Source organism: Chlorocebus sabaeus, chromosome 7 (genome assembly GCF_047675955.1).
Source record: "Chlorocebus sabaeus isolate Y175 chromosome 7, mChlSab1.0.hap1, whole genome shotgun sequence".
Classification (NCBI taxonomy): domain Eukaryota; kingdom Metazoa; phylum Chordata; class Mammalia; order Primates; family Cercopithecidae; genus Chlorocebus; species Chlorocebus sabaeus.
Window position 1 is genome coordinate 39,276,199 of NC_132910.1, and position 16,850 is coordinate 39,293,048.

The following is a 16,850-nucleotide window of genomic DNA, read 5'->3' on the forward strand; positions in this document are numbered from 1 at the left end:
TCACTGCATTATTTCAGACTTTATTGCTGATTTATTGGACCACTACAATTAGAGGAGCTGCCCTTCTCCATAACACTCTTGTCTTCTTCAGTCACTGCTGTCTTGTTAACAAAAGATTTTTCCAACTGAAAATCTGAATATGTTATTTTTCTTGGTTTTCGTGATGGAGTTCATACTCCTTAGTGTGACAGACAGGCCCCTCTATCATTTGGCTTTGCCTAGCTGACCAACCTCATGTGTCACTATTTTCACTCACAATATTCCAACCTATTGAATTATTGAAGTTTTCTGGATCTGCCAGCAGGAATATGTAGTGATTAAAAGTATGGGCTCTAAAATTAGACATACTTGACTTTGATCCTTGAATTTCCCCATTTACTAGTTGTGCAATACAAGGCATACTTACCAGCATTGTGTCTCATATACCTCACCTCTGTAATGGGAATAATCTCAAAGAATTGTTTTCTATGTGTATGAAGAATGAGTTAAATAGTGCAGGTGAAGAACCTGTATGTGAGCCCTTGCTCAGGAAATACAGGATGGTGTTGTTATGTGGTTTCATATGTCTTTACAACCTTTGAACACATTCCTAAGAACGTTTCTCTCTTCCTTCTTGACAACCTCTCCTTCTTGACAAGCTAGCAAATTCCTACTCTTGTGTAAGGGCCCAGTTCCACTGCTCTTTTGCCAATTAGTAGTAAACCTCTCTCATTCCACAGCACCTCGGAACCTTGTAGATACTTAGGTTACTGTATCCCATGGCTATATGTCTATCTGCCTTGAGCAACTGTTAAATTTTTAGATAGAAGCCATATATTTTTGTTTTTCTTCTCATATCCTATATCATGGTATGGCTCAGTGAAAAGCTCTATAATTCAAGCCTACTGTATCCCATGGCTATATGTCTATCTGCCTTGCACAACTGTGAAATTTTTAGACAGAAACCATATTTTTTTGTTTTTCTTCTCATATCCTATATCATAGTATGGCTCAGTGAAAAGCTCTATAATTCAAGGTTTGGTAAATTAAACTAAATTGATGGGGTTGAATTAAATTGAAAGAATGTATCCAACTTCTCTTTTTATGAGTTTGTATTTTCCAAGTAACTTTTATGAAAGAAAAGATGACTTATCAAAGAATCTAATTGGGTGATTGGCACACAACTTAAAAATGATATTCATTAATTTTTGATTTCTCAAGCAGACTTCACAACTGGAGGAAGAATAAAATGACGGGACTAGGAGAATATGCAAACTATTAAGCTAGATTTCCCTTTGTAAATTAAAAAATGAGTACTTTAGTTTTTCAATTCATTCCTTGTGGGGTTGGTTTTCATGAATCATTTCAAAAACAATGGATCACTCCTGCCAGCTCTAGTCATTTTGTTATACTCATAGGAAAAAATTAAATATGAAAATGAATAGAAAATAGGTATATAGAAGCCCAAGAAAAAAAATGAGCTGACCTCACATGCATGACAGGAAGGGCCACATAAATGGACAATATACAGAGGTTTAATTTACAAAACAAAATATAAAATCTGCCTCTCAGTGGTATGATTCTCAAAAGTTCTAACTTTTATATTCAGCATCATGTTTTAGCAACTATATCTTACAAAGTCTGACTGACTTAATCATATCAACTGTAATTTATGAGTCACTAAAGTATATTTCAGGACGAAACATAGAATAGTTGATATTAAAATATTGATTGTTCATCCACTCCTTTCCCTTACTACTTAGTTTTTCTTTCTTTTTTTAGCTAAACTAATGTAAAATTATATCTAATGACAGTAAGCTTTCCTTTCTTTCAACATAGTGAAAACTTGCATAATTATGAAAATTTTAAAAGGTTAAATCCTTTGCTATTTATTTTAATTCAAATCCAGTATATTATTATATATATTCGGAACCCAAACTATTCATCTTCCTCTAAACCTTCAATTAAATTCCACAATGCAAACCTCTTGGCTCTAGAACCACGTTTCATGTTTATTCAACTGAGCCTGTGTCTTGAAAAAGTGTTGAAGTTTGGGGGTTTTCTGGTGAGAATCCACGTTCTGACATCACCTTGGTCGTGACAGTGATTGGCTGTTGGAAGGCAAAGAAGAGTTTATAGCCAGCAAGAGCAAGTGAATGGGTGAGTGAGAGAGCAGAGGAAATACTCAATCTGTGCCACTCACTGCCGTGAGCCTGCTTCCTCACTCCAGGACTGCCAGAGGGTAAGATTTAATAGAACAACTTCATTATCATAAAATTAGACACTCCACAGTTTACATCTCTGAACTCGGCTTTGAATTCTTCATTTAAATGATGTTATTGCATTGTACATGGTTTAATATTTATTTATCATTAAATTGGCACTTCAGATTTTAAATTCTTTCCAAAAGGCTAAACTTGTTAACCTCAGCCCATAAACAAGTTCTTAATATTATGCACATAAACTACATTATGCTTCTTACTTTCGTTCTCTGCACGTCATAGCTTGACTGTTCTCTCATTCTGATGCATTCAAGATAACGTAATTGAAATACTATTTTGCATTTGCAAATATGCCTAGATATATGCATATTTCTCTACAAACTATACCTAGTCTGTACTTCAAGTATTTATGTTGTCTTTTCAACATATTAAACATTAGGTTTTTAATGTTTCCTATAGCTCTAAAGTCAGAACAGAAAATACATTGTACTAACTAGAGAAATAAATACTGTTGGTAGTTTATCATACTCTTCCCAATAAAACTTGAAATTAAATCCTCAGAACTCTCCTTTAAGAATGTTTGAATTGCTCTCTGGGTTAGTAGTGGTCACTATAGAGGTCTTTGCTTTTTTGTCATTCACAAAGTAAATAAAATTAAATTTATATAGGCAACCAATTCTGCCTACATGAACTACTTGGTTCTTTGTATCATTATTATTATTTCTGCCATCTTTTCATCTGGTTATTTTTATAGTTTGTTATGAGAAATTTATGTAATCAAAACTATTTCTATAATTCTATGTATTTAAGTTTTTAGCTCTTTAAAATATTATAAATATTCCGACCCTTTTCATAAAGTGGCAAAGCAATAATCTTTCTGTTTTGCTGATGGGCTTGGTCACAGCTGCAAAGTTCAAAGTATTATTTAGACCACCCCAATAGCAATCAGTGCTGCCTAAAAAGATGGGCTCCTTCAGGAGCAAAGCCTGTTTATCTCCATGTGGCCAACAAGGACTTTTACTAAGATAGGACTGTGAGAAACTGTATGGGCACCAAAACCCAAAGACACTCTGCCACACAAAAAGAGTGTGACTTAGGACCCAAGACAGTATCTCCAGGACTTAGTGTCAGATACTCAATAAGGATGCAATAAATCTTGGCTGATGATGACACAACACAAAATTTACTAGCAGGGTTCAATATATGACACTGTTTTGCACATTTTAAATATTACTTTTTGAAATGTATTCATGGGAAATTGCCATCACCACTACATTATGCTTCCAAAATATTGCCAGAGCTGTGACTATGTATGAGAAGGTGCTAACAATTAAATGTGTATGTAAATGTAAATGGCTGAGTGTTAGTAGGCTTTCACCTAACCTTGCCCAACCTCTATTATGATATAATTTTAAATACAATTTTATTAAATAGAATAAAATTAAAATAGGATAGCATTTGACTATCTCCTTTTACTCATGAGGAATTTATGTGGAACTGAGGCTCTTTGCATGGCTCCAAGCCCCAAGATTATTCAGGCCCTATTCCCACTTTGAGAGCTGCATCTTCAATTGTTCCATAGAATTGAAATTTTCTTCCATGTCTGTCACCCTAACCCTGGAGAGCTCCTAATCCATCCCAGTACAGTCTCACACACTAGCAGATGGAAAACTTAAATGGAGCTGGAGGGCAATTTAATTTTAGGAAATCTGCCCCTGATACCACAAGGCGAAACTCTGAAGAACTCTTCTCATGGAAGCATCCTTAGGGGAGTGGCTGTTGGGTGCTACATGCTATCAGTGTGGTATTTCATGTATTATGGATCCTCTCTGCCTCTCTCTCTCTGTGTCTTATCCACCCACCCATACACACACACCACACACACACACCAATTATTCCAAGATATTCAGAGAAAAATAGCTCATACGATCCATTTTACAAATAAATTTTTAGCCCAAAACCTATACAGAAGCTGGAAATTGCCTATAGGGTATCGGTGATTTTTGCTTTTTTTTTTGTTTTTGAGACAGGATCTCACTCTGTTGCCCAGGGTGGAGTACAGTACAGTGGTATGAACACAGTTCACTGCAACCTCGGCCTCCCAGGCTCAGCCTCTCTAGTAGCTAGGCCTACAGGTGTGCACTACCATGCCAAGCTAAGTTTTGCACTCTTTGTAGAGAACAAGTTTCACCATGTTGCCCAGGCTGGTCTCAAACTCTTGGACTCAAATGATCTGCCCACCTTGGCCTCCCAAAGTACTGGTTTTAGAGGCATGAGCTACCACACCTGATGGAGTTTTTAATTGTAAACAAACAAACAGGGCACACAACTACACTAACAATTCCATTCACTTAGCTGACACTCCCATGTCAATATCAAGAGGGCTGTTACACCAGTGTGAAGTACCCTAAGTATTCAAAATCTCTTGCAGTAATGAAAAAAGGTCTTCCATTGACAAATCACAGAACATAGGTTAAAACCAAGTACGGAACTCATGATTATATAAACGGATAGGTTAAGTCAGTTCTATGTTACTTAAGTGGAAGGAAGAGTTTGAAAATAAAAGCTATAATTTAGTTTTAATTAGTCAAAGTGATAGTTACACAGAAATGAAAACAAATTAAATACTTCATCTTTGAGTATGAGCAAAAAAGTTATGCACTTAGTTTTAATATTTTATTAACCTTACCACTTCATTAATTCCAGAAGCAACCACCAAAATGAAGACTGCTTTAATTTTGCTCAGCATTTTGGGAATGGCCTGTGCTTTCTCAGTAAGTTCTTTATCAAAAACCTACAGTTATTTTCAGTTTTGTCTTTTTATGTAAAAGAAAAATTATGTCACAATTAAATGTTCTTTAAAACAGATGAAAAATTTGCATCGAAGAGTCAAAATAGAGGATTCTGAAGAAAATGGGGTAATTAATTTTAGCATACTTCCTTGGCCTGATTATACTTGCTGTATATTTATTGTATATTAAACATGAATATATCATTGATTTTGTTTTTGCAGGTCTTTAAGTACAGGCCACGATATTATCTTTACAAGCATGCCTACTTTTATCCTCCTTTAAAACGATTTCCAGTTCAGGTAAATACAAAAATTCATTTTTCTTCAGTTTAATTTCCATTATAATTTAAAGGAGATCAAATTTATAAAACACCTAAATTCAACTCTCACTGAAATTCAATCAGAAAGACTGCTTACTATAAGAAGTTTGGTTTTAGGGAAATAAGGTTTATTTTCTAAGTTCTCTTTTAAAGCAGACATATACACAGAGTACAATCATTTGGGTCATTTGGGTACAGTCTAGAATGATATAATAAAAACAAACACTGTAGCACATCGAGCTCTGGTGTTTTTGCTAACTCACAGACAAAAGTGGACGGTTTTATCAATTGTTGACCAATTCCATCAGTGATAAGGTCACTGGCTGTCCTATTACAGCTGATTCAAAACTGTCAGACAGCTGTTTACATGTGGCACTGCCGAGTCCTTTAATTGGTAGGGAAAAATTTGACTTCATAAACATCAGAGGTCATTATTTTTTAGAAACCTTGATAATCATTGGTAATTTCTGAAGATTTTCTTCACCTTAACCTGTGTGGGTCACTAGAGTTATATGTCATACACTGGAGCGTAATTATAATGGTAAAACTGCAGAGGAAAAAGAGAAATTCATGACGTGCACGAAAAAAGCTTGTGAGAAAAACAAACCATCCCTTAAATTTGTAAACAAAAAGGAAAATAACTAAAACTAAAAATAAGAGTTTCCAATTTTGCTGGGTTACCTGTGAAGGGTGCCTTTGAAAACCAGAGGGTGTGGTGTTGATTTTAAATATACAACAAACTAGGATTGCACTGTTTTTAGTACTATACAGTTTGGGTTCGGGACACCAATTATGCACCACTTGACCCAGGACTCTTGAGACACCAAAAGCAGTCAGGATGCTGAAAACGATGCCTCAGCACAGTGGCTTGGCATTGCATCTTACCATATGTTGGGCTAATCCATCTCTAACCCCTACAATGATAGGAAATGATCATTTTAAAGTATTTCTAGAACCAGCATAATTATGGGGAATTTGTGTGGCCACAAAAATATGAGCATGAATGAAACAAGAGTTGTGGGTTTTCAGAATTGTATTCCCTTCTTTGGTTCACCTCAGGCCCATAAATAAACAGTGCTCATTTGAAAGTTTGCTTCATTCTCTTTTTTAAACTAAATGGAAATGATAATAAATTCAAGTCTCTGACTAGCTCCTAAACTTTTCTGAAATATTAGGTACATAGAGATATTCATTCCCATCTGGATATTTTTACAGATATGTATGTATGGGCCAATTAAAATGTCCATAGTGAAGCAATATTCAGAGGCATTACAGTTCTCAATATTGATAGACCTGAGGTTTGTAGATCAAGGAGATCTTTAATATACAAATTTTTTCACAAATTATATGCAGATAAGCCCATCTCAACTAATGTAGAATTTGTAAGATGGTTGTTTTTAAATAAAATTATATAAAATATATCTCCCAATCCAACTGTCTGATCTAGTATTCATGACCCATTCTTCTACTTTACAAAATTTGATTTTCTTTAAGAGTATTGTTAGATATTTAGTGCCCAAGTTGTCACCCCAAAATACATTAAGCTGTATTGGCTTTGAAATTCATGTTTTTGTCAGACAAATCTGCATTTATATACAATATTTCTAAACTACCAAGTTACAGTGAAATATGTTATTTGGATTGCAAAGTTATCAGCAAGCTATCTACTATAGCTTATGTATCTGCTAGACTATAGAAATGAAAGTGTAAGTAAATTTAACATCCTAATCTTCTTAATTGAGAAAACTGTCTTTTTGTGATTCAAATGATATTTTATTAGTGTGTGAACTCATAGAAGTCAAGAACTTAATCTTATATTTCTTTTATCAGACTCATCTCAGCTATGATACAAGAGTTGTGGGTTTTCAGAATTGTCTTCCGTTTAAGAACTCTCTCATCTATCTGTGTAGACAGATGAAAGACTTCTTGGAGAATCAATTGGACTTAGTAACAAATTGGTAATAAGGCATAAACGAAAGATAGGAAAAAAAAATGCCAAAGATTCAAGGCATTTCATACAGCTTTTAAAGTGTTCTCACTGCAGACACTAATCAAAGAGTGATGTGGTTGAGCTAGGGAGAAAGACAGAGGTGAAGGAGCATGTAAAGTGATTGAAATCCCCCCACTGAGAGAAACAGTTCTGATTGCATAAATATACTGTCCTCTATAATTAAGTTAACTAACAAACAGAAACAGTTCAAATATAATACTCTACTCTGTTCACCCTAGAGGAAGGCACAACTGTTGAGGTCATGGCACTGGAAGAACAGGTTTAATTATTCTCTTTTCCACCTGAGGTTATTCCTGGCTTGAGGTGACAAGCATTCCCTTTCCTTGGGTGAAGAATGAGCCAGCAGGGACAGTCCCACAGGACCTGGACATAAATATTGTCTCACATCTGATTTCTAACTTAGAAGTCAGAGATCCTTCTGCAGATATATTTTCTAAAAGCAAGACACTTAACTGGGTCATCAGAATCAAAGCTAAAAACTGCAGGGAAGGAAATGACAGAATCTTAGGTTGGAATTTACATTTCCTTTCAAAAAGTAGCAAAACTCATTAGCTTATAATTATATTTTTATATACAAAATCTTAATTTCTTCTCATTCAACACTGAACTTGTTAGAGGGGGATGTTGCTCTATACAACCTCCTAAATAATTAAATGAATAAATTTTTTCTATCATAAGACTTTTACTTCACATGTATAAATTAACCTCATTTTAGCAACTGACTTTGATTAAATTTAAAGACACTAAAAATTATATGCAAATTAAATTTTGTTAAATTAAATGCTAATTTAAATTCAACAGGAGAGCTCACTATGTAAGAGAATCATCTATAGCAACTTTCATTTTATAGTAAGCTGAATAATTTCTTTTATGTTTTATAAATAAAATTTTAAAAAGTTAACTATATCTTAGCCCAAGGTCTGCCTTGAACCTGCTGGAGAAGTCACAACTTTTTTAGGCTGCTGATTCATTCTCCATGAAATTTAAAAATTGGACCAGATAATCCACTTGTTCTCTCAAAGTTAAACAATTCTGTGATTCATTACCCTAGTTTTTACATACAAAATGTTTCAATATATTGTCGATGCTTTGGAAGTTGACAAATGGGACATCCAATTCTTATCTTGATCATAGTAAAATGCCTATTTTTCTCTAACTTCATTTTGCATGTCTAATCTATCTTTCTCACATCAGTATGCAGTCTGTTCTTAGTAAACAAATCAATCAAGATGGTAATACTAATTAGATTGAGTAAATATTTGTGTGTATTTTATTGTGATTCAATTAGCAGGAAATTTAAATTGCTGTTGAATATATTTGTACACAGATAAGTGTATACACACATGTATATATATTTTTAGGGCAGTAGTGACTCATCTGAAGAAAATGGAGAGGATAGTTCAGAAGAGGAGGAGGAAGAAGAGGTAAGGAATTCTGCAATCTTTTCATAATAAAGCATACAGCACAAAAAACAAATAGGAAACTAGTCTATTGCAGTCTGGACTCAGCAAATAGCCATTGTCACTTTACTAACTGCCCACAATATCCTATTTTGGATAAGTAGAATTTTATTTAAATTAGAATCCACTAACATGACCTGTTTAAAACACTATTGCAGTTTGGGGTTGAAGTTACTTACAAATGGTGCTCAAAACCAAAAATGTCTCCCTTTTAAGTAGAAGTAGTATAAAATCTGATAAAAAGCAATGGAAGTAGTATAAAATCTGATAAAAAGCAATGGAAGTAGTATAAAATCTGATAAAAAGCAATGGAAGTAGTATAAAATCTGATAAAAAGCAATGGAAGTAGTATAAAATCTGATAAAAAGCAATGGAAGTAGTATAAAATCTGATAAAAAGCAATGGAAGTAGTATAAAATCTGATAAAAAGCAATGGAAGTAGTATAAAATCTGATAAAAAGCAATGGAAGTAGTATAAAATCTGATAAAAAGCAACAGATAGCATTACTTCTATTTAGGTGATAGAACATGATATTAGAAGACAAATGAATAATAATCCTAAACTCAGTGCAAGACTTGTTTTAAGGACTGAACTTTAAAATTTAATTTACCAAGAGGGTAATATGTAAAAACTAGTTTATATCCTCTACAATATTTTTGTGATTCATCAGCCTTTCATAACCCACAAAGTAGGGTTATTCTTTTTAATAACAATTTCAGGCTTGGTGTGGTGGCTCACACCTGTAATCCCAACACTTTGAGAGGCCAAGGTGGGCGGATCACTTGAGGTCAGGAGTTTGAGACCAGCCTCGCCAACATGGTGAAACATCGTCTCTACTAAACATACAAAAATTAGCCAGGTGTGGTGGCATGCACCTGTAATTCCAGTCACTCGGGAAGCTGAGACACGAGAATCGCTTGAACCTGGAAGGTGGAGGTTGCGGTGAGCCGAGATCCTGTCACTGCACTCCAGTCTGTGCAACAGATCAAGACTCTGTCGCAGAAAAAACAAAACAAAACAAAACAAAAATCATACGTCTTTTTGGGTAATAATAAAATTCATAGGTGTATAAATATCTTCCCATATAGTTTTACAGATTAGTGTAGTCCTGGGCTAAGATTCATCTACATGTCTTGGAAATTGTGCTACCATGTTTATAACTGACATTCTTACCTAAGGAAACATACCAATTAGGATGCATCTTCCTGCATAGTCAATTATAGCTATCCACTGGTTTGGGAACCTTTTAAATTCAGGTATTCTCAGGTGCTATTTATGAACAGACAATGATCATCAAAAATGGATCATGTATTAACAGCTACCTTGAAAACAAAATGGCGTGGGAACTTGAAAGGTGACGAATCATTAGTTTGGTATATTTTTAACTATAAAAGCAACATTTCCCGTATCATAATTTATACTGACAGCTTGAAGGAAGGCCTTACAAGAACGTTAAGCCAGTACCAGGAAAAATGCCACCCACTAAATCCCACAAAATTTCTCCTGGAGTTCCACATAGCAATCTTACACAAGAACTAGGCTAGGGTTATCCATTTAGTTATAGCTATTTGCTGTACAGTGATTGTAAAATTGCCTTGTCAACTACATTTCCCAACTAGATTGCATATCTTATGGGAGTGGCTCTTCATTCGTTGTTGTGGTGGTTGAGGATTGAGGAAGACTAGGACTTCTTTGGGGGTTCTGATGAAATCAAGTACACACAAAATTTTGCCAAGGATCTCTGAATATTTAAGGTCTCCCCAGAATGTATCTGTAGACACCTCATGACCATAGGTTAAAATCCCTGCTTTGGGGAAGAGCCATGCTACCCAGTTTTATATCTCCTCATGCTGTCTAGCATAATTTCTTATACATATATGTTGCCCAGTAAATATCTGGTGGTTTGGTTTTGAAACTTCAGAGGAATAAATGCAACAAACTTCGTTCATTAAAAGTAGTATGAGGAGAATACTTAGGCATATTTTCTATTTGGTGATCACACATTTTCTTTTTCCACTCCTAAACTATTTAGTCTCATAAAAGAAACTTTTATTGAAATATACATAATAAAATTATCCTAATTATACATCTCATTGAAATTTCAGAAATTGAACACATAAGTGAAACTAGCACTCATATCAAAAAGCAGTGCATGCCTTGTGTTCCATTCCATTCATTAACAAACTCCCACAAAAGACAACCACTATTTTGACTCTTAATAGATTACTTTGGCCTGTTTTTGTATATTACAAATGTAGGATCATACTTCATTTACTCTTTGTGTGTCACTTCTTCACTCTCAAATTTAGAGATTCATCCATGTTGTTCTGTAGTTGTAGGTCATTTATTCTCATTGTCAGTATTTCATTATGTGAATGTACCAAAATGTGTTATTCTTCTGTTGATGGGCAGTTGAGTAGTTTCCAAGTTTGGGTGATTACAAAGTGCTGCTATGAACTTTCTAGAACTTCTTCTGGTGAACATATACATAGTCATTTCTGGAGGCCATTTCACCCAAAGTGAAATTTCAGAGTCAAAATCTACTAAGGCATATATTCAACCTTAGATGGCAACCAGCTTTCCGAAACAGACGTACTCAGGTAAACTCTCACCATCAGTGTATGAGGGTTCCAGTTGCTCCACATTCTCACCAACTCTTGCTTCTTTCAGTCTTGTTAGCCAGTCCAGTGAGTTGATAATATCTTTGTAAGCCCAAATTAGTGCTATTTTTCTATCCAATAAAATTTGTGAAGCCTCATACCCATCAACAGATTGACCTATTTTCCTATTTAACTTATGTGCAGTGGAACATCCTTAAATAAAGTATCTCGGAAAAGAAAAGGTGTTGTAAGAGAAAACGTAAAAGTTGGGGTATTGGGCCTTTAGTGGTGACCCTGCCACCAATAAACTGCTGTCTGTTTGACCTCATACGAGTCATATAACCCAATCAGATTTTTCAACTGCAAATAGTGTATTCTACTCTGGGGAACTTTCTAAGGATGCTAGCATTAATTTCTCCTTCTACCTCTGAAAGATCTGTTGGAATAAAGCATAAACATAAAACAATAAACAAACAGCACAGTGTTTGGGGGATATTTGACACAATTAGCTTGGAGATTGTTTGGGGTATACTCTGGTAGTACTGCAACCCTTCACTGAAATAGTGAAATTTACAAATTTGATGAAACAAACATGTGGTGCTTTAGTCACTTTGTTCTAATAATAGGTAGGCTAAATATTTATTTGTTTGTTTGTTTTAAACTTTAAAAGTTATCACAATCTCTTAAAATGTGTTGAAATGAATTCAACTTTGTTTTAATAATAGGCAGGCTAAATATTTGTTTGTTTGTTTTAAACTTTAAAAGTTATCACAATCTCTTAAAATGTGTTGAAATGAATTCAATTTTCCAGTATTTGTTTAAATAAATCCTATATATAGGAAACCCTGACTTTTAATATTAGCTACGAATTACACTGAGATCAACTCAATTAAAAAACAATTGCCTCACAACACAAAATAAAGGCAAAAGATGAAATATTAAAGATTATAATAGACATTCATTTGAAGAGTATTAATTTTTTAAAACACTTCATGCAGACTGGGTGCAGCGGTTCATGCCTGTAATCCCAGCACTTTGGGAGGTCAAGGTGGGCAGATCATGTGGTCAAGAGATCGAGACCATCCTGGCCAACATGGTGAAACCCTGTTTCTACTAAAAATACAAAAATTAGCTGGGTGTGGTGGCATGCACCTGTAGTCCCAGCTACTCGGGAGGCTGACAGAGGAGAATCACTTGAACCCAGGAGACAGAGGTTGCAGTGAGCCAAGATTGCACCATTGCACTCCAGCCTGGCAACAGAGCAAGACTCTGTAAACAAACAAACAAACAAACAAAATCTTCATGCAATAATATATCACTAGAATTTCTTGGAGTGTTTAGTTTCTTCTTTGTACAGAAAAGAATGATGTGTCAAATGCCTGAAACACAAATATTTTTTAATTGACAAAATACAAAGCAGAAATATCTAAAACATAATATAGTGTGGAGTAAGGAGGATTAAATAACTTGGAGTTGAGCTCTTAGAAGTGAGAAGTGCAAATGGCATAAGCGAAGGCAGGCTTTGAGTGATCAGCCAGCTGAGGGATACAAAGGTTTTCCAAATAATAAACCTCCAACAAATGATTCACAGCTCCAACAAATCTTGAACTATCTTCCAGGTAAAATAATTTTTCTTACTGTGAATATTTCTAACAGGAGACTTCAAATGAAGGAGAAAACAATGAAGAATCAAATGAAGATGAAGACTCTGAGGCTGAGAACACCACACTTTCTGCTACAACACTGGGCTATGGAGAGGACGCCACACCTGGCACATGGTATACAGGGTTAGCTGCAATCCAGCTTCCCAAGAAGGTAACAGTGGAATTATTCCTCTAAAATGAAATTATTGCCATTAATAATAATGGTAATATTCAATCTTTTTAAAACATTTTTACTGGAGTCTAAGGGTATACTAACACTATACACATAATATTTTACACTATCTTTATTAACTCATTAAAAAAGTGAGAGCAGATACACTTTTCCTATTTACAAATAAGAAAAGATCTTCTGCCAGACAAGTTCTCCTCCCATGTTATTACACTGACTTTTACATTATAATGGAAGATTAAGAACACACATCTAGGCATGGATAAAAGGTCCTGAGAGATACCATGACATTCCAGGGAAGAGAATTCCAAGACAGAGAAAGTGAGTAGCAAAACGATAGGAAGAATCTCCCCCAGGAAAGGCATTTTCTATAAATAATGGCACACTTTCCCCATCAAAACCCATGACAAAGGGATTTATCCTGAAGTTTTAAAGCCCTCAATCATTTTGTAAATTAAATTGGTCTTAATTCAAATAAGACGCCCAGAACAAAGCTGTCAGTATAGAATATTGTGTTGAATGAGTGATGGCCTTAAATTTTACATTTTTCACAGCTAGATTTGGGTTCTTTCAAACGTTTCCTTACAGGCTGGGGATGTAACAAACAAAGCTACAAAAAAGGAGGAAAGTGATGAAGAAGAAGAGGAGGAAGAGGAAGAAAATGAAAACGAAGAAAGCGAAGCAGAAGTGGATGAAAACGAACAAGGCATAAACGGCACCAGTACCAACAGCACAGAGGCAGAAAACGGCAACGGCAGCAGCGGCGGAGACAACGGAGAAGAAGAAGGGGAAGAAGAAAGTGTCACTGGAGCCAATGCAGAAGGCACCACAGCAACCGGAGGGCAGGGCAAGGGCAGCTCTAAGACAACAACCTCTCCAAATGGTGGGTTTGAACCTACAACCCCACCACCAGTCTATAGAACCACCTCCCCACCTTTTGGGAAAACCACCACCGTTGAATACGAGGGGGAGTACGAATACACGGGCGCCAATGAATACGACAATGGATATGAAGTCTATGAAAGTGAGAACGGGGAACCTCGTGGGGACAATTACCGAGCCTACGAGGATGAGTACAGCTACTTTAAAGGGCAAGGCTACGACAGCTATGATGGTCAGAATTACTACCACCACCAGTGAAGCTCCAGCCTGGGATGAACTCATCCATTCTGGCTTTGCATCCGGCTACCATTTTCAAAGTTCAACTCAGGAAGGTGCAATATAACAAATGTGCATATTATAATGAGGAATGCTATTACCATTCCAAATTTTCTGTAATTGCTTCTGCAAAGTAATAGGCTTCTTGTCTCTTTTCTTTCTGGCATGTTATGGAAAGATCATTGGAAATTAGGGCAATCTATCAAGCAGTACACCAGCTCATAGGATCAAATTCCATTGAATGGTTTGAGGTTGTAGCTCTGTGAATAGTAGTTTTTAACATGCCTGTACTATTGCTAACTGCGAAAACATACTCTTTGTACAAGAAGTGCTTCTAAAAAGAATTTCATTGACATTAATGACACTGTATACAATAAATGTGTAGTTTCTTAATCGCACTACCTATGCAACACTGTATATTAGGTTTGTCATCCTCATGTATTTTTATGTGACCTGTATGTATACTCTAATCTATGAGTTTTATCACAAATAAAAATGCAATCCTTGAAATGTGTTATAATTAAGAAAAGAAGTGAGAGATTCAGAACGGAAAAAGGTGAAACAAATGGAAGACTATTTCACTAAAGGAGAAAAGCTTATTTCCACTATGGTTTAAAACTAAGAGGAACTGTAAACATTTTCTTTTGGCTAAATCAACATAACTAAGACTTTACCATGCTTGTGGGCAGGGTTAGCCATATACATCAGGGGAATGAATGGCTCTTATTAGGGTTGCCAGATACAACAAACATATAGGATGCCTATTAAATTTGAATTTCAGATAAACAATGAATAATTTTTAGTGTAAGTATACTCCAAGCAATATTTGGCCTTTGTGAAGTATTTTGCACATACTTATACTAAATAAATGATTCACTGCCTATCTAATACTCAACTTTATTATATAATTATTTTTTGAGACAGAGTCTCACTCTATCACCCAGGCTGGAGTGCAGTGGCACCATCTCGGCTCACCACAACCTCTGCCTCCTGGGTTCAAGCCATTCTCCTACCTAAGCCTCCCGAGTACCTAGGATTACAGGCATGCACCTCCGCATCTGGCTAAATTTTTGTATTTTGAGTAGAGACAGGGTTTCGCCACATTGGCCAGGCTTGTCTTGAACTCCTGACCTCAAGTGATCCATCCACCTCGGCCTCCCAAAGTGCTAGGATTACAGGTGTGAGCCACCATGCCCAGCCCTGATACTCAACTTTAACTGAGTGCTTTGTTTATCTAGCAATCCTACTTCTACTTGGCTTAATTTTAGCTGGGCAAGAGGTGGAATGAGGTAGAAAAAAACTCTTACACAACACATACACACAAAGAAGGGCTGATATATAAAGACTTAACAGCAAGTCACACCTTGATATAAACCTGAAATAAATTTAAAATGGGAGTAAAGAAGGAAAGTAGATAGAAGAAGCAAGAAGAACAAAAATGCATTCACCTTTTAATTTATTAACTGAAAAGATGTTTTGAACATCTACAGAGCCAGAGAATGTTCACACATTGAGCATATGAAAATGAAGAATGCTGTCTTTGGTGTAATTATAGTCCATTAGCTACCAGTTGTGAGACTTTCCATGCATCATGACATTCACTTTTCCTAACTTTTTTCTTATTATATCTTTATTCTAAAATTTGTTTCTCAAATATTCAAACCACAAATTTTAAAATATTTGGTTTTAAATATATATTTTTTCCCATGAGTTGTGAGGGTATGGGTGGTATTCGGTTACATGGTGATTTGTGAGATTTTGGTGCACCTATCACCTGAGCAGTATACACTGCACCGTATTTGTAGTCTTTCCCTCGCCTCCTCCCACTCTTCCCGCCAAGTCCCCAAAGTCCATTGTATCATTCTTATGCCTTTGCATCCTCATAGCTTAGCTCCCACATATCAGTGAGAACATACAATATTTGGTTTTCCAATCCTGAGTTATTCCACTTAGAATAATAGTCTCCAATCTCATCCAGGTCACTGCAAATGCTGTTAATTCATTCCTTTATGGTTGCGTAGTATTCCATCATACATATATATATACATGACAGTTTCTTTATCCACTCATTGATTGCTCGACATTTGGGTTGGTTCCACTTTGCAATTGTGAATTGTGCTGCTATAAATATGAATGTGTTCAAATATGCAATAAATATATGTGTGTTCAAATAATGACTTATTTTCCTCTGGGTAGATATCTAGTAGTGGGATTGCTGGATCAAATGGCAGCTCTACTTTTAGTTCTTCAAGGAATCTCCACACTGTTTTCCATAGCGGCTGTAGTAGTTCACATTACCACCAGCAGTGTAGAAGCATTCCATGTTCACCACATACGTGCCAACATCTACTGTTTTTTTGTTTTGTTTTTTGATTTTTTGATTTGGGCATTCTTGCAGGAGTAAGGTAGTATGGCGTTGTGGTTTTGATTTGCATTTCCCTGATCATTAATGATGTTGAGCATTTTTACATATTT

The 16,850-nt window shown here is 35.5% G+C and overlaps 1 protein-coding gene across 1 annotated transcript; it reads left to right on the forward strand.

Annotated features, from left to right (window-relative positions):
* The first annotated feature begins 1,995 nt into the window (after positions 1–1,995).
* Positions 1,996–14,885, forward strand: IBSP (integrin binding sialoprotein). Its single transcript, XM_007999202.3, has 7 exons — positions 1,996–2,221; positions 4,908–4,975; positions 5,069–5,119; positions 5,215–5,292; positions 8,685–8,747; positions 13,041–13,199; positions 13,806–14,885. The coding sequence occupies exons 2-7, from the start codon at positions 4,922–4,924 to the stop codon at positions 14,355–14,357; spliced, it is 957 nt and encodes a 318-aa protein (XP_007997393.3). The 5' UTR covers positions 1,996–2,221; positions 4,908–4,921; the 3' UTR covers positions 14,358–14,885.
* The last annotated feature ends 1,965 nt before the right edge of the window (positions 14,886–16,850 follow it).